We start from the raw sequence: 18,488 nt of genomic DNA, 5'->3' as shown, positions 1-18,488 counted from the left end.
TTTGTGCTCACAGATGATCATTATGAATGAGTTACCTCTCTCTCCAATAAATCAGATCCAGTGGTGACTCTATCTTGAAATACTTTCTTATTATTCTTATTAGTATTATTCACATGTAAAAGTATTACAATCACTCCTTTAAAAATCAAATGAGATATTTTTAAAGTTCTTAACACAGTGCCTGACATAGAGTATATTCTATAAGCATGCAAATACTTATTCTCATTCTCTCTGTCCTGAAAATAAATTAAATTCTCCTTTCTTGCAATTATTTTACATTACTACTTTTTAATCTTTGAAGTAACCTCATACTGAGAAGGTATTTCTAGGCACTTTAGTTTGGTCATGAATTGGTCGTTTCAAAAGTGGACCAAAAGTAATTTTTATGCAAAATCACTGAAATAATGACAATACTCTTGAGAGGAAAGCACTATATTATGATGTGATATCATAGAAGATCTGACAAAATAACAGTCTAAGAAGGATCTGGGCTTTTATCAGAGTGTGAAATCCCTCCTTCACTACTAGAGTCAACCTACCTAGAACTTAGTAGATAAGTGAGTCCAAGAGAGATGCTAGTATTCAGAATAGATAGGCTCAGATCAAAGCAGTACCTTATTATTATCATTTTATCAGTAAAGCCTTGAAATAACCACAGGGATATGAAAAATATTAAACATGGTAGCAATGTCAACCTCAACAAGATTACCAGCATTGCTTGACAGATAAGGAGCTAAACTCTGGCAAGAGACCTAGATGGAACAATAACAATGATGGTTGGAATAGCCCAGGTTGCAGGCTACAACATCAATGGCAAACATATGTGTGATGTCATTGATGATACAAATAATGATGTTGTGTTATACCCAGATAGTCAAGAGCCACAGAGGAAAGTAAAGGACTTTTAATAAATAAACATTTGACAAAAAGGAAAGGAAAAAAAGAGAACAGGAATTAAGTGATTTGTACTTGAGAGAGAAGTGAGATTTGAACCCAGGCCTTTCTGACTTCAGTTTCTGAACTCTATCTATTATACCAGGTAATCTTCACCAGTCAGAGTAATTAATTAGAATCAGACCCAAGATTATACATTTAGAACTTAAAGGTAATATAGAAGTCATCTCTTCCCTATACCAAACAAATGATAGTTCTAGACTATCTATTCTCCTCCCTTTAATATTAAAATTCTGCTAAAGGACAATGGAAAAATTCTTAATGAACATAATTACATTGCAGTGTAAATGATAACTTGGGTGAGAAAATTTTGAAAATCCATTACTGAAGACTTTGTCTGGAAAATGAATCAGTCTAGTAATTAAGTGAAAATGATTACAATGACAGACAAAACACGTGAAATAGAAGTGCTTGGTTAGTAGGACTTAGAGATTAAAAGAAAAAAAAAGAAACTTCAAGGTATTGGATAGTTTCTAGAATATTTATTAAAAGACATGATTAAGAATTATTCAGGATAATAATGAAGAGGAGGACTGCCATTTGCATCAAGGAAGACACAAAGTATAAGCATTTTTTTCAGCAAAACTAAAAGATCATGAAATATTCTTTTAAATGTTGATGTTTTATAAATATGACAATATAATGTAGTAGAAAGACCTTCGTATTCTCAGAATGAGCATATTTCTATCTAATCCTATGATTTTATTTTTATCTTTTTAACTGAATTTTTTTCAATGAAGAAAAATTTATTTTCTCTCCTTCCCACAACCTTCCATTGGGGGAGAAGTTTTTAGTAAATATGGTCAAACAAAACTAATTCTACGTTGGCCAAGTACAATATATATATATATATATATATATATATATATATATATATATGTGTGTGTGTGTGTGTGTGTGTGTGTGTGTGTGTGTGTGTGTGTATGTATATACATATATACATATACACACACACACACACACCCCTATGTATATTTATATACACATCTATATATACTGAATCCTGAGTCCATCACCCCTCTGTCAGGGGGTAGGCAGCACGTTTTCCATGAGCACAATGGAATATGATTGGTATTACAGTGATCAAACTTCTTAATTCTTTTCAAGTTATTTGTCTTTATAATGTTGCTATTACTGTATAAATTGTTCTGATTATGATGAATTTACTATGGATCAGTTCATATGAATCTTCCTAGATTTCTCTGAAACCATTCCTTTCATTATTTCTTATAGCACAATATTATATATGTACATTAACATATCATATTTTGCCATTCCCAAAATATCAGGGACTCTGTTAGGTTGCTATAAAAGTTTGAACATTTCTTTGATATATAGATCTACTAGTGGTACAGCTGGGTCCAAAGTTATTCATACTTTAGTAAATTTGGGGAAGTAGCAAAAATTGTTTTTCAAAATACCTTTTTTTCTTTCAATACAGAGGAAGGGTCGCTGGTAAATACTATATTTCATATTAGCTATGGTATAAAAACAAAAAAAAGTTATCAGCATAACTAACAGAAAAGAAGTCAATGGGATGTATGAAACTAGAGGCAATTGGAATAGACTACCTTCCTAAAAAAACTGCAAAAGAAAGGTAAAATTTAAGAAAAATGATTGAGAAACTCCTGAAATAATCTTTTAAGGTCTAAAGAGATATAAACTTTTTTTAGGAACCTTGGAAAGAGACAGTTGATAAAATGATGTTAAAAATTAGAGGGGATGATTAAAGGGACCAGATGCTAGGAGAAAATGGGAGGGAATGGGTTCAAGTTCACAAGCGAAGGGATTGACTTTGCACTAGAATCTGGGTTACCTTTTCCTCTGAGACTGAAAAAAAATAGAAGAGACAATATAGAATGATTCTGAGGAGATATAAGGAATAGAAATGGAGAGGAGATAATATGAGACAAAGTCCTCTGCTTAGAGAGAGGATGAAGATGGCTATGGAAGAGAATACAAGGTTTAGAACCAATGGTGTGCAGATTTTGATAGATGGTTAATCAGGGATGAGTGAAAAATGATCACTAGCTTGAAACAATGAAGGCTCAAGTAAAATCAGAAAACGAAAAAGTGAAATAGATTGAGTCAACATAATTGTATAGCTTTCTCCAGCAGCATTCAGCAACACATGAGTGAGAGTAAAAAAGGGAGATGGGAGGAATAACTCAAGGTATGCATTTAGAAAGGTGTGTATATCAATAGGACAAGGAAGCAAGATATTTAAGATTAGAGAAATGTATAAAGTTGATTTGATTATTGGGTAACGATTTTGAAGGAAGGAAAATGAGGCTAGAAAAGAGATAATGGACTAGTAAAGCAGAGAATAGAGGAATCACTCTCTAGTGAGGAGAGAAGAATGATGTATAGGGATATATGGAAGGATATAGATATATAGATATCGATATAGATATAGATATAGATATTGATATCGATATAGATATAGATATATAAAACCCGAGTTGATGGGTTATATAAAGATATTTCAGACTCATGGAATGAAAAGGCAGAACAATCAGAGGCAGTAATGAGGTTAAAAGTATGCCCATCACTGTCTACAGCTGAGATGAAGTGAAATTAGAGAACACAGGAACCCAAAAGGGTGACATAAGTAGAACAAAAACACTTGAGGGGATGCATGTAAATTGAAACCCATAAGTATAAGGGTCAGGATTAAAGTACAAAAAAAATATGTACCAGCCAGGCATTGTGGCTCATACCCATGAGGGAAGACTGAAGCTGGAGGATCACTTGAGTTTTGGACTTCTGAGTTTCAGTTGGTCTAAAGATGATCAAATGTCTGCTCTATGTATGGTCTTAATATGATGATTCCATAAGAGCAGAACTACCTGGCTACCTAAGGAGAGAACACCCAACTTAAAGCTTCCATGCCAGTTATTTTTAGGATCAGACCTGGGAGTATCCACTGAATTTCCATCCCTTCACTCTATGATGCACCAAAACTTTATTTTTCTCTTCTATTCTCCTTCATGTGAAATGGGATTGGTTTTATTCCTATCATTTTTTGGTAGTGCCTAGGATGCCAGAGGGGAGGAGACCATAATGAATAAATGTTACTGGGAAAGCCAGTATCTTGGACTGGTTAATACATACCTAGACAACTAATTTTAAGTCATTATGCTCTATTATGCCTTTATGTCCTTCTGTCCAGAGAGGCAAGTAGTAAAGCAATTCAACTACAAATCACTCAATCAATATACATTTGTTATACATTTATTAAGGGACTACTATGTGCCTAGCACATAATAAATCATTATTAGGCACCAGGGATACAGGAACAAAAGTTAAAAAGTCCCCAGTTGCAGGGGGCAGATCACATTCACATAAAAAAGCATATTTAGAATATATGCAAGGTAATCAAGCATGTGTAGAGAGTGGCCCTAACACCTGCAAGTACCAGGAAGGTCTATGCAGGAGATACCACTTGAACTATGTTGAAGTAAACCTAGGATTCCAAGAGGTGAAAATGAGGAGGGAATCTATTAGGAGCATGGGGGAAAGCCAGTGCAAAGCCAGTGAGAAAGAAAATTTAGTGTTGTGTATAACAGCAAGAAGGCTGCATAGAGGAGTAACATGTAATAAAGGTAGAATAAGGGGATCAGGATGTGAAGAGCCTTACATTTTAAACATAATAGCTTATACTTGATCCTATAGGTAATAATGAAGCACTAGAATTTATTGTGGGTTGGGGAACTGGATGGGGTAGCAGAGTCAGACCAGCATTTTAGGGAGAACACTTTGGTAGATCTGTGGAAGATTAGTCTACAATGACTATAATTTGCTAAGATGGTTTCCATAGACCAAAAAGAAATGGAGAGAATAAGTCAAAATCAAGAAAGGAAGTGTATTTCCAGAAAACAGAGCATCAAAAGGAAGCAAATGAAGACAAAAGGTTTGAATTCCAAGGGGAAACAGATTAGCAAGACAGGGGTGTGGGGGGGGGCGCGCATGTGTATGTTTGTGTGTGTGTGTGTTTGTAGAGATAGATAGATAGATAGATAGATAGATAGATAGATAGATAGATAGATAGATAGATAGATAGATGGATGGATGGATGGATGGATGGATGGATGGATGGATGGATGGATGGATAACGTATGGAGCCACTAGGCAAGAGCATTTCTTCTCTTCTATGATCAGTAAATCTGGAGTAAGATGGCCACAGAAAGTTATGGCCAGAAAGACCAAGAGGAAGGACTGATTGTTGGACCAAAATAGAAAAGTAACTGACAGAAACCCTGGCTGCTCATACATGGATTTGAGGATTTAGAAAAAAATTCTGGAAAGATGAACCTCCAAACTACTTTGTCAAGGAAATCTACTGCAGAAATCTCAAACTGGGCTCTACCACTGCTTTGGGATATCATGCCTTCAGCTTTTAAATCAAGTAAACAAGCATCTATAAAGCACCTGCTATGTGCCAGGTACTATGCTAAGCTCATCCTTGTCACATAGACCTTTTGTTAGCTATTAACGGCTGATATAACCCATGGCCTATCCCTTTGAAACCTCATCCCAGAATCCAGGTCTCCTCAACAGAGAATAGGATACTCTTTAGGGAGAATGTGCACACTCAGGTGGAATCTGACAGATGACTAAGGTGTCAGGATGTTTTTCTCTGTTGCCCAGAATGAACTAACTTCTAACTCTAGGGAATCAGATAGGTAGGTAGGTAGGTAGAAAGCTTGTGCTCTACAATTATAAAAGTAGGCACAAACCATTCTGTCACCCATAAGAGGAGAGAAGAGGCAGAAGGACCTGGGGGAGTACCCCTAGCATCCTCTCAGGCTAGATGGGAATAGGCAACCACTGTTTGGCTTCCTTCTCCTCTCATTTTCCTACAAGGGTCCTCTCAGGAGGTAATGATCATAGGATCAATGGTTGAGATCCTGAAGGGCCATCAAGGTCATCTGGTGTAACCCCACCCCATTCCCAATTTTACAAATGAGGAACCTGAGGCCTGGCAAGGTTAATGCCTAAGATCACATAGACACTAAGTAATAATCATAAATTGAACCCAAGTCCTTTGGTCTTAGCTAGAGAAGTAAAAGTACTTTAAGACCCCAAGAGAGGCAGAAAAGTGATGTCACCTCAGCAGGTCAAAGTGTTGTGGTTCACACATAACCTCTTGTCAGTAGATAAACTGTCCTAGCCCTTCAAAAATTGTTAATCTAATAATCCTCACCAAACACAAACATTTTAATGTACAAAGAACAAGAAGGATATTTTTATAACAAGTTGAACTTCTGTAACATAGTTTTTTAGAAAAAACATACATGTTATATTTAACAAGGTAGTAATGTAGATTGGACAATATTTATTCTCTACTTTTTGTTTCTTCTCTACCATTTCAAAAATCTTTTAATAAAGTTGTTTTGTTTCTTGCTTTGTCTTGGTTCAAATTATTTCTTATTTGGAGCTTGCCTTAAAGAAAATATGCCCAAACATATTCCTGGGTCCTGATTCTCACCTCTTTTTCATTATCACCTCTTGCTTCTCAAGACAAACCTAACGTATTTCTCTTCAAACTACATAAATCTAAAACCCACTAATTTGACAATATTAGAGACCTGGTGCTCTCTCCTGACCCCCAACAATTCATGCAGCCTAGAAGAAGTATGAAGTAAGCCCCCTAGTAAGACTCTCCAAACCCCTCATCAGGGGTTAACCAAGTTAACCTGATCATATCTTCTACTTTCTGTGAAGGGAGGCAACTAATCCTCCATTTGAAGGCAAATCTGACCTCATGTTACTGTGATTCTCCTAATTTGGTCTGTGTATACTGTCAAAATGAAGAAACCAGCTTTCAAAACTACTTAGCCAAAAGTATTACTACTAGAGAGACAAAAACACTCAAACATTTAATTCTCCAAATTTAGTGGAATTAGGAGTATTCTGAGGGATATCAAGGGAATGGGATGGATTTGAATTTACACATGAATCTAAATTGGTGTACCATGTCATTTTAGGGAACCATTTAACATTTCTGAATAATGTAATGTAATAAAAATTAAGGAACCCACATTATGAAATTTACATTTCTTGTTTTATTAACAGTGATTTAATTGTAACTATTTACTTAAGATGATGCCTCAGAGACTATGGTCTAAAAGAAGAATGGAACGTTATTGTGTGTCTTCACTAATTAATGGTTCTCTAGTAAGAGGACAAAATTTCCAGTTTCTGCAGAGATTTTCTGGGCTAGTTGATTAATTTAATGAAAATTACTGTAATTATTTTCTCAGCCATGTGCTTCCTGTTGTTTCTGCATGATGATGGTCATTTGCTAATTGCCCATTAATAAATGTTCTAAGTAATTCATTGATGCTATATACAATATTCTTTCATGTGTAAAGTAGCACAGCATGTACTTCCCAAAGAATCATGTGCCATAATGTTTTGATTTAAAATAGTTCATGCAAATGATAATAAAATACTAGTAATGCACATAACACAATTTAATAAAAACTTCTGCTGTTAACATATTTTAAAGCATACTTACGGATTATCCAATAGCAAGACTATGGGATTAAGTTCTTTCTTTGGTCTATAATATGCCCTGAGAGGAACAATAAAATTATACAATCCATTTCCAGCAGTTTCAGCTGCAACAATAATTAGCTTATTTTTGAATCCATAAGCTTTTGCATCCTCATAATAGTTATGTTGGCAACTCTAGAAGAAAAAACAGACAAAATACAATTCTGAAGTAATACTGGAACTTGGTACAAAAATTTATGTGAAATAAAATAGAAGATTTATGCATATAGTCATGGCAAAATGTTTTTTAAAACTACCACATTCATGTAAAATATACTATTATTTACTAACAATTAAGATGGCTTTAGTGTATTCATGAACAGATAATCCCAATGAATAAGCTAGTGAAAGGAAACTTTGGGGAAATTCACACCCTCTGATAAAGGCTTCATTTTTCAAATACATATGGAACTGAGGCAAATTTATAAAAATAAGAGCCATTCCCAATTGATAAATGGTCAAAGGATATGAACAGTCAGCTTTCATAAGAAGAAATTACAGTTATTGACAGTCATATGAAAAAGAAATGCCTTAAGTCACTAATAATACAGAAATGCAAATTAAAGTAACTCTCAGGTACCATCTCATACCTATCAGACTGGCTAACGTAACAGAAAAGGAAAATGCTGAAAGGGGTATGGAAAAAGAGGTACACTAATATGCTGCTGGTAGAGTTGTAAGCGGGTTCAACTATTCTGGAGAATATTTTGGAACTATGACCAAAGGGCTTTAAAACTCAAAAATGTCCTTTAACTCAGAAATACTTCTACTAGGTCTGGATCCCAAAGAGATCAAAGAGAAAAGAACTTATATTTACAAAAATATTTATAGAAGCTCCTTTTTTGGTGGTAAAGAATTGGAAATGGAGAGGATTCCCATCTGAGGAATGGCTAAACAAATTGCGGTATATGGTTGTGATGGAATACAACTGTGAAAAGAAATGACAAGCAGGATAGTTTCAGAAAAAACCTGGAACGACTTATATGAACTGATGCACAGTAAAGTTAGCAAAACCAGGAAAACATTGTACGCAGAAACAGCAATATCATAAGGACGATCAATTGTGAAAGACTTAGCTATTCTAATCAATACAATACTTCAAGACAATCCCAAAGGACTCATGATGGAAAATGCTATCCATCTCCAATGAGAGAAATGATGAATTCTGAATGCATATTGAAACATATTGTTTTTCACAGTATTTTTCTTGCTTTTTTTGCAACATAGCTAATATGGAAATATGTTTTGCATGATTTTACATGTGTAATTGATATCATAATGCTTTCCTTTTCAATATGTTGGGGAGGGGCTTGAGGGACAGAGAGGATTTGGAGCTCAAAAAATGAATGTTTTCTTTTAAAAAACTACTGGAGTATTGCCTCCATTTTTTAAAGATAAAGAAACTGAGACATAGAGAAATTAAATGGTCAGACAGCTAAGTTTTGCATTTCCAAATGCATTGTGTTCTTTATCATCCCCTGTTAACCATATAGAGGAAAACTTTCCAGAGCTTTACACAAAGAAGAAAAGAAAATCTCTTGTTCATAGTAACAGGATTTTATAGAACCCTGAACACATTAAGTACTTTAAAAACAGCATTGTGGATACCATTATGAACAGTGAATTGTAAATAGTGGAGAATGTTGAAATAAATTTTTTTAATAGTCCAATGTTTTTCAGGGCTATTTTTTCAGCCCCATTAATGCAGGACACAGGAAAACAAATCTCATCTCCTTTGTATGATTCTGTGAAACTGGATTTTGCTATCCCTTTAAGCATAGATGGGTTAGAATATACACCAATACAACCAACAGACAAAGTAGCCAAATCAATAAAATCATAGATCTATGGAATTACTGGGAGGTATTGTTAATATGTGGTGATTTATGCAAATTCTATTAAGCCCAAATGAAAAGTTTTCAGTCATATTTTCCAACATACATCAGCTTATTTTATCTGAAGCCTAAACTTTTTTTCACAAAAATGAAATGGATTCAATAAAGTTATATTTTTAAAATATCATTATTGTAAGAATGATTTGTTCTTTTTGTTTCACAGAAAAAAATTTCCTTTCTTATATAAAACACTTATATAAACAATGTCAAATTAATGAAACTTGTGTTTGAGAATTTGTAGTTCTGTATTTAAAGTGTATTCCATTAAAATTTTGAATCCTATTTTATTCAGTATACTCAAATGAATCTATTATGTCATTAGTATTGGCACTCCCCTCCAGCCATGCAAATCATAACCCATCCATCCCTGGCTATCACCCTATGCAACTTTCATCCATTCCCTCTACTAAGGTAGTCACAGGAAATCCCTTCAAAATCTGATAGCGCCCTATTCCCTGACTTATCTTGACATTGTCAGGAAATAACTAAACACTCAGGCTGTCCATTGTTCATCCTTTACTCTTGCCATATGGATCACTGAGGTTCTTTTTCATTCATATTTTTTAAATGACATCCTTAATATATCTTTTCCTGCTCTTGTTTGGAACGTGTTCCTGCTTATTCATGACCCCTATATATTTCTCCCTTCCCATTGGCAATTTTCCCAAGAGTACTGTGTTCTGTGACTTAGTCATAAAACATATTCCAGAATAAATAATGAATATGGATCTATTAACTGTGTTAATATTATTATAATTAAATCATATATCTACAGTGTTAGTCTACTAACAGTGAGTTCCTACTACATGCTGAGCACTGTTAGGCACTGAATCTGTATGTTGATATAAATCAATCTCAAAGAGCTCTTAAATACATTTATAAAAGCATGTTAGTATGGTTTGGTGGGTTTTTAAGTCTTTAAAACTTGTTAAAAGTAAGATAATGAAATAAATCATTTTTGACAATCTGAGAGAGTCTTTAATAATAGTTCCAACTCATTCTGTAGGACACTGACTTCTTTAAAATTAATATTTTAATGAGAGATACTCCTTAGATAACATTTCTAGAAGGACTTTCATTGTTTTCCATTAGTCATTATTTAATCATAATTCCTAAGATTTTTATCCCATGTAAGCTATTTTATTTAAAGTTATATATCCTTATTTAATTATTGAAATATTTAATCAAAAACTTTTTAGCTTTGAAATAAGTAGAATTTCATATTTTAAGAATAATTTCATGCAATAATCTATATTTACTGTATCTACAATGTAAATATTCAGCACAAAGACAATGCTTACAACTAGTTTCTTCCTTCTTGTTTCCCTAGTTCCCAACAATGTATCTCTAAAAAATAAGAACGGTTCTTTCCTAAACTGCCCTATATTCAGATGAGGAGGGAACCTGAGGGATGAATCCAGCCAAAATAGAAATAGTCTCAGTCTACTGTTTTCATCCTACCTTATTCTATATCCATGTCTTTGCTGCTCACACTATTACCTATACCCAGAAAGTACTTCCTCCTCCCTCTCCCTCCATTAACTTAGCCTTATATACTTACTTCTGTTGATACCATCTCTTTCTTCTGTGCCTAACACAGAAACCACACCCTCCAAGACTTCTTCTCTGGCCTTCCTAGGTGAACTTCTTTCTCTCTTCTCCAATTTCTTGTTGGACCTCTTTAAATTTTAAGTTCCTTATGAGCAGAGCTTGAGTCATACCTATCTTTGAATTCTCAGACCTAGTATAATTACTTCAATCAATTAATTAATCTATGATTTATGAATTTCTCTGCTGACATATGAGAATTAAATAGTTAAGTACAGAAATAGCTAAAAAATCAAACAAAACTAGGCATATTTCTAGACCTGTCATGTCCGCAACTTTTCCCAAAATGTCTTTGTGCTCAGCTCTTTGAGATTTTAAAAGGGCTGTGATAAGGTAAAGTGTAGATAGGACGGATCAATCAGAGTGACTCATCTTGGTGGCTCCTTGATGGCCTCTTCATTCTAACTAATTTTTTTTCATTTATCATTACCAAAATTATATATATTTGTTCAACAACAATATTGCAAAGAAAAACATTGGAAGGCTTAGGAACTCAGATCTATGCAATCTAATGCAACCTCCCAATAGAGAGGTGATGGACTCAAGGTGAAAAACGAGACAGTCATTTTTAGACATAGCCAACGTGGGGATCCATTTTGTTTAAAAGTGCGTATTTGTTACATGGGTTTTCATTTTGTTTCTTCCTTCATTTCTTCATTTCTTTCTTTCTTAATGGGAAAGAGGTGTGAGAAGGAGTATGTTTACAATATGGTTACCAAAAACAAAGAAAAAAAAAGAAAAAATTGGGTAACTGAAGCATTTTATAAAAATGCACCAAAGGCAAATTAGAATCTGACAAGCAGGGCAGCTTTTTTTCCTTTTATTAATTTATTTTGATTTATCAACAAAAGCAGGGCAACTTTAAAAGTTACATGTTGGGGCAGCTAGGTGGCGCAGTGGATAGAGCACCGGCCCTAAAGTCAGGAGGACCTAAGTTCAAATCCATCCTCAGATACTTGGCACTTACTAGCTATGTGACTCTGGGCAAGTCACTTCACCCCAATGGCCTCACCAAAAAGCAGGAAGAAAAAGTTACATGTTGATTTCATTAACTACTTAAAAGCAAAGGCAAGTTGCAAGTAAGAGATCAGTAGTTTCATATGACAATCTGCACTATATTGGATAAAGGAGTATTAACTTTTTTAATACTTCTTAAAAAAAAAAGAAAACAAAGAAATTTTATTTGTTCAAGGGCCATTGGAATTTCAGGAGCTGTTATTATTTATCTACCAGAGGAAGCCTAATGACTCTATAGCTCCAACCAAGCACAGGTTCTATCATTTGAGAATCTGGTAGGAAGAAAGAATATTCCTTAGACTCAGACTGATCCACTAGCCTCTAATTCCCACCTACAGTTGAGAAATATTTTTAATTCCCACAAAGAAGGGGAAAATAAGCATGTTAAACATTTGTGTAGAAACAAGATTAGAAGGAACTGTAAAACATAATGTGCATTTTAAATTATGCTATTAAAATCATTATTCAAGATTAATGCTTCTGAAACTAAAAGTTGGGAAACCACATGACCTGCTGTTATGAAACAGAAACATCGTGAAAGTCTGAATATATGGTTCCTTTCACAATAAACTGGAAACTTTAAGAACTGAGCGACTTGACATATTTCCTTTGCTAGAATGTCCTAGTTTACTGTGACCCTCAAGAATGTTAATATGTTTCAATGGCAAGGTAAAGAATGGAAAGACTGCCTAACGTACTGCAAAGAGCACTGGTCTGAGGAATTAAGAAAGACTTGGGTTTGAGTCTTAGCTCGATATTGATTATCTGCTGACCTTGGACAAGTATCTCTAAACTCCAGTTTTCTTATATGTAAAGAGGAGATGATGATCGTATTTAGAACACCAAAGGGTTGTTTTGAGAAAAGCATTTTACAATCTTTAAGGTTTGTAAAACAAATGCATATATACATATGAGTTAGAGTTAAGAAGTTGTTGACTGGCATCAGCAAGAGAAAAAATAATCTTAACCTTTCTATTTGGTGAGAGTAGCAAAAATTTAGGGGATTCCACATAGCATCAAGAAAAAGTTTAAAATCATTCACAGAGGGGCAGCTAGGTGGTGCAGTGGATAGAGCACCAGCCCTGGATTCAGGAGGACCTGAGTTTAAATCCAGCCTCAGACACATAACACTTACTAGCTGTGTGACCTTGGGCAAGTCACTTAACCCCATTGCCTAGCCAAAAAAAAAATCATTCACAGAAAACTGACCTAGCATACCTTTAAAATGATGTCCAATGCAACCTCCTCATTCTATAAATTAAGAAACTGAAACAAGGAGGCTAGAACCTGACTGAAATCCAAACTTTGTCTATGCCATGTTGTCTCTAACATATATAAAATTAACTGATTTTTTAAGTTCAATTTCACTTTACATTCATAAGATTATTTCTTCTTCTTATATGCCTTTGTAAAAAAACATATTTTTTTCCAAAATGGGCACACATTTAAGATATTCAAACTATAGTTTTGCATACTAGTTATAGCATTGAATACATCAGGTATCCATAAAGAAAAAGCATTTACCTTGTCTAATCTTAGACAGCAAACTGGAATTTTTTCATGAAGGAGATGACAAAAAGTGGGAGAACTTCCTATATATGGAGAGTAAGGGGGGTAGCCTTTAGCATACCTGAAAAATAAGATGAAATCATTCTGTTGAGTAAACCATGCAATATTAGGACAGTAAATTAAACCATTGCGATTTTTTTTTCTATTCTGTTATAGCTAGAATCTGTAAAGAAACATACATTTTTTGTTTCTCATTAATGTATTGGTATGAAGAAATATTTCCAAAGTTACTGAAGTATTTTTAATAATATCATTATTCATTTGACACCTTTGCAAAGCACTTTAAAAATCATATTTAATTTAATTTTAGTCCTGAGCTGTGATTTCATCAATGCCAGAAACCCTCAGTAAACTAACACAGTTTGGCAACTCACCTATGACTTTTAGTCTTAAGGAGCTGCCTGGGTCATTAAGAGGTTAATTGACCTGTAGTCATACAGTTAGTATTTGCCAGAGATAGGACTCCTACCCATGTCTCCATGTCTCCAAGGCCAGGCATCTTGCTGCTGTAACAATCATTACTCATTCACCCTCCTCAGTAGATACACCAGCTAATTTTTCATACCATTATTACCAATATGTAATATTCATAATGAAAATAAGTAGAGGATTATAAGTAAATTTTCTATATAAATGTACATATAGACAAGACTTCTATTTGAATCAGGCTTAAAACTTTATGTGAAGCAGATGTTCTTAATCTGGGGTCTATGAACTTTAAAAATATTTTGGTAACTGTTTCAATATCATTTGTAATGATATCATAATACTATATGTTTTATTTTACATATCTAATATTATTCTGATAAAGAATTCACAGGCTTTACCAGTTTGTCACAGGGGTCTATGACACAAAATTGACTTGTCAGTACTATGAAAGCAGCATGATTTCTCTCTAGGACTTGTTACCATATTGCTTACCTAGATGATCATGAAATACATAATAAAAGCATCCTAAATAATGACATCAAGAGGCTGGTTTATAAGAGTGTACTGGAAATGGGTAAAGAAGTGATCTCATGAAAGTAATAACAGAATTTCTCTGTATAACTACTATTTCTGCTTCTTTGTCATGAGCTGAGCCCACCTTAACTCTCCACAGGTCTGACTATGAAAGACCTTCATTAACCAATAAGACATATTGCACAGCTTAACAAGTCTAGAACAACATTTCACAGGACTTAAATGGCAGGTGAGATTGCAATCACAGATATATTAATCTTAGGTTCAATTAAGCAAAGCAGATTGTTGAGAAATAGGGAGGTAAGGATCCTGTGTCCTGTGTTCTGGTCAGTTAAAACTTGGAATACTTCAAATCTTGGAGTTACATTTTAGGAAGAGGGAAGATAAGCTTTTAAATAATAGCTAAAAGTGGGTGAACAGTTGGAAAAGGGCTTTGAGATCATGTTGTAAGTGGATAAGCTTAAGGGATCATCTTTTTTATTAATCAAAATATGTTCAGAACCAAATATCAGACCATAGTCTCTATGAAGTCACTATCTCTGCTACTTCCTGGAAAGCTGAAAGCTAAGTTCATTTTTTCTCCAGCATGAAATCCTGAAGCAGAACGAATGACTCAAGTTTACCTGGTATATCAAGGAAGGAAAGAGCCACTTTTGCAAGCAATGGGGGCATTATATATATACCTATAACAAATGAAAAAAATCTAGTAAAAATTAATTAAGGTATTCCTCACTGTTTCCCCATACAAAACGTTTACACCCGTTATCCCTTAAAGAATTATACATACTCTAAATTGGTAGAAATGTCTTCATCTGGTGTTGTTTCATCTTCAGACTGATCACTTAGAAGGTCACATGTTTGAATTGATGATGTGTCTGCAACCTCCAAAACAGGAGCTATACTAGGTCTCCTGGTGTCTTTGCTCCCCTCTGGAGGAAGAGCCAAGTTAGGGCCACTCGCAGATCTACAGCTTGTATCTTGTAAGTCAATAGCCACAGTACCTGAATCAGGAAATAAAAAAAATCTGCAACTCAATGGCCAATCAAATATCAAATTTAAAGTTAATGTTCAATGTGGGATGAAAAACTATTAGTACTACACAAGTCCTTATTTTAATAAATATTCTTAAAATACTTGGTTAGTTTAAGTTTTTCTTTTTTCTATCAATGTGTGTGTTTGAGAAGCTTTTATGTTAAGTATTTCTTTTGAATGTAGAAAATAAATACTTGCCGCATACCAGATTTACAATGGACAGTAAATATTTTTCTACTCTCTCCTTTGGAAGAGACTTTAAACATGATTCAAAACCTAACCGTTAATTAAGTCTTCCCTCCAGGTACCATGGTAGGGTACTTTGGCTCAAAGAGCCAAAGTAAAGAAATAAGAACCAAACCTTTCTTATATGACAACTGTCTTACATATAATAATATACACATTTAGGTAGCACCTACTACGTGTCATATATTGTGCTAAGCACTTTTTACAAACATTATTTTATCTTCACAACAATCCAATAAAGCAGGTCCAGTTATTATTGTTCCCATTTTACAACTGAGGCAACTGAGGCAAGCAGAGGGTAAGTGATTTGCTCAGGGTCACACAGCTAGTAAGTTGAGGCCAAATTTGAACTCAGGTCTTCTTGACTCCATACCCAGTACTCTATTCACTAAGCCCCTCTTTGACTGTCAAGTCAAAATAAATTGTGTTATGATCTTCAACATATGATACACTCTACACTGTATTGCTAGATTTTTTAAAAGGTAGAAATGTCATGGTTGATATTTTTAAAGTTTTGCTATCTTAGCTTAAGAAAAATAATTGTCAAATTGTCAAAAAAACCTGAACAATAATTGTCATGTTTCATAAACATAATTTTCATGTTATCAATCCACAAAAAAATCACTAATTGAGAATTTTTTTAAAGATTACTCTCCAGAAGTTTGACTTTATAATATGTATCTAATTCATTCAGTGCTTAACAAAGTCCTTCTGTAAACAGTCAGTGCTTAATGAATGTGTACCGAATGAACTATTTCTCGAAAACTTACCCATACTGGCAATTATACTATGCACTGGTAACCTGGAAGGCCCATGATAAAATGACCTTGATGCATTGTTTCTTCTTAACTGGTCTTGGTTCTTAAATGCTGAATTTTCTTCTTTGGTGATATTAATGTAAAAGCACGTGTCTGTAGCGTTCATAATGTAACGCGGACCTGGATTTAGCAAAATGTTTTTATTATCTTCCCTCCTAACACCAATCAAGCAGACACCAAACCTTAATAAAAAAAAAAAAGCAAAATATAACCATGTAACAATTACAATTTAACAGGAGACAAATGTTAATTTGCAGAAGACATTCATATTTACAGAGTCACACAGACTCTCAGAATTTCAAAATCATAAGAAGGGGGGGGAATCATCTAGCCCATTTTACAAATGAGCAAAGTGACACTCAAAGAATAGGACTATCCCAAGTCACCCAAGGCGTAGTGAATGGCCCAAATGGGACCAAGCCCAGTCCTCCTAATTCCTTAAGCAATGGTTTTTCTGCTTTACTATACTCATTATTATTAAAAAAACAATTCCCTAAAAGTATTCCTCTGCAGTAGTTTGATTTAGAAATGAACAATGAGTCTATAACTATAAAGTACTATGCAGGGGGTTTGTATTATTTATTCATATATATAGCATGTATGTATGTCTGTGTATATATAAAATTATATATATTATATATATATATATATATATAAAATCATGTATATCTTGTGTGCTCTAGGTTATGTGCACACTACAATTTTATACCTTTAAGAAATGAAATTGAAGTTAATTTTCCCCCTAATGAAATAATTTTGTCTAAAAATAATTTTTTTAATTCTCAGGAAAACACCTAAATAATACTTTGCTCATAAAGACCTTTAAAAAATTCAAAATAGTAAAAGCTAGAGTCCCATGGGAAACTGTATATTTATACTCATTACTAGAGCTATATTAGAATTTAAAAGTAAGCTCTACATTACTAAATACATTAAGAAACAGATTCATAACTGCCTTTACTTATATGCAGTTGTGACAGTTTTAAAATGACAGAAAATAATTTCCTTCCACAGAAGGTCATTCTCTGGTTCTCTGACTAAAAGGCAGGGAAAAAAGTCCTATTTGGATCACGAGGGAAGATGACTCAAATTATATTTGGCCACATGAAATTTCTCAATAATCAATATGCTTTGTTTTGTTTTTTTCATCTGCAAATTCCCTTAGGAGATTAGATCCAAAAGGATTATTTTCCTTTTATCAGTTTTTAATTGCTGAAATAAGAAATAAACTACCCTTGGTAGTTTAAAATGTAATGATGCTTTCATTTATCCTTTTTAAGAATAGAGGAACTTTCTCCTGAAAATCTTAAATCTTCTTAACAACAACAAAAAATACCTAGAGAATTTGCAGGGATTGAATGATAATTTTTTTCACACAAATTTGTAAAAAACTGTAATGTATCCTGATTCAGCAAGCTGTGTATAAAAAGTAAGATTCATTTATATTTTCAAACACACTTGGCAATAGGAACATACTTTTTGTGTGCATGGAAAGAGGCATATGTGAAACTCTTTCCCTCATATTCAGCAAAAAATGTACTTTCTTCCATGATAATGTGGTACACTTCATTACCAGAGCATCTTCCATACATCTTCTGCCACTGTTCAGGTGACTGTTGGCCCTCTCTGAAATACAGAAACAAACAAATAATATATACATGTGGTTAGCTTAACCCAGTACACAAATTCCTTATGGAAATTAAATGTATGATGACCTATTACGATCTATGAGAACTTTAACTCCAAGACATACGACATACTATCCAAAGAGATGAGTGCTTGATTAGATGACCTCAAAGGGACCTTTCCAGCTCTAAATCTGTGT

General features: G+C 33.9%; 1 protein-coding gene across 2 annotated transcripts in view; it reads right to left on the bottom strand.

Annotated features, from left to right (window-relative positions):
- KCNT2 (potassium sodium-activated channel subfamily T member 2) overlaps positions 1-18,488 on the bottom strand; it is a 512,407-nt gene that overhangs the window by 101,772 nt on the left and 392,147 nt on the right. For both annotated transcript variants that reach the window (XM_020971730.1, XM_020971731.1), the window contains exons 15-19: positions 18,140-18,289; positions 16,616-16,845; positions 15,355-15,568; positions 13,560-13,665; positions 7,478-7,650 (exon numbers count right to left, since the gene is read on the bottom strand). In XM_020971730.1, coding sequence (XP_020827389.1) covers positions 7,478-7,650; positions 13,560-13,665; positions 15,355-15,568; positions 16,616-16,845; positions 18,140-18,289 — 873 coding nt within the window. The remainder of the gene's footprint in view (positions 1-7,477; positions 7,651-13,559; positions 13,666-15,354; positions 15,569-16,615; positions 16,846-18,139; positions 18,290-18,488) is intronic.

The sequence above is a fragment of the Phascolarctos cinereus genome, unplaced genomic scaffold (assembly GCF_003287225.1).
Source record: "Phascolarctos cinereus isolate Bilbo 61053 unplaced genomic scaffold, phaCin_HiC Scaffold_5;HRSCAF=322, whole genome shotgun sequence".
Lineage (NCBI taxonomy): Eukaryota > Metazoa > Chordata > Mammalia > Diprotodontia > Phascolarctidae > Phascolarctos > Phascolarctos cinereus.
The sequence above is the reverse complement of the archived record's forward strand: the minus strand, read 5'-3'. Positions and strand labels throughout refer to the sequence as shown.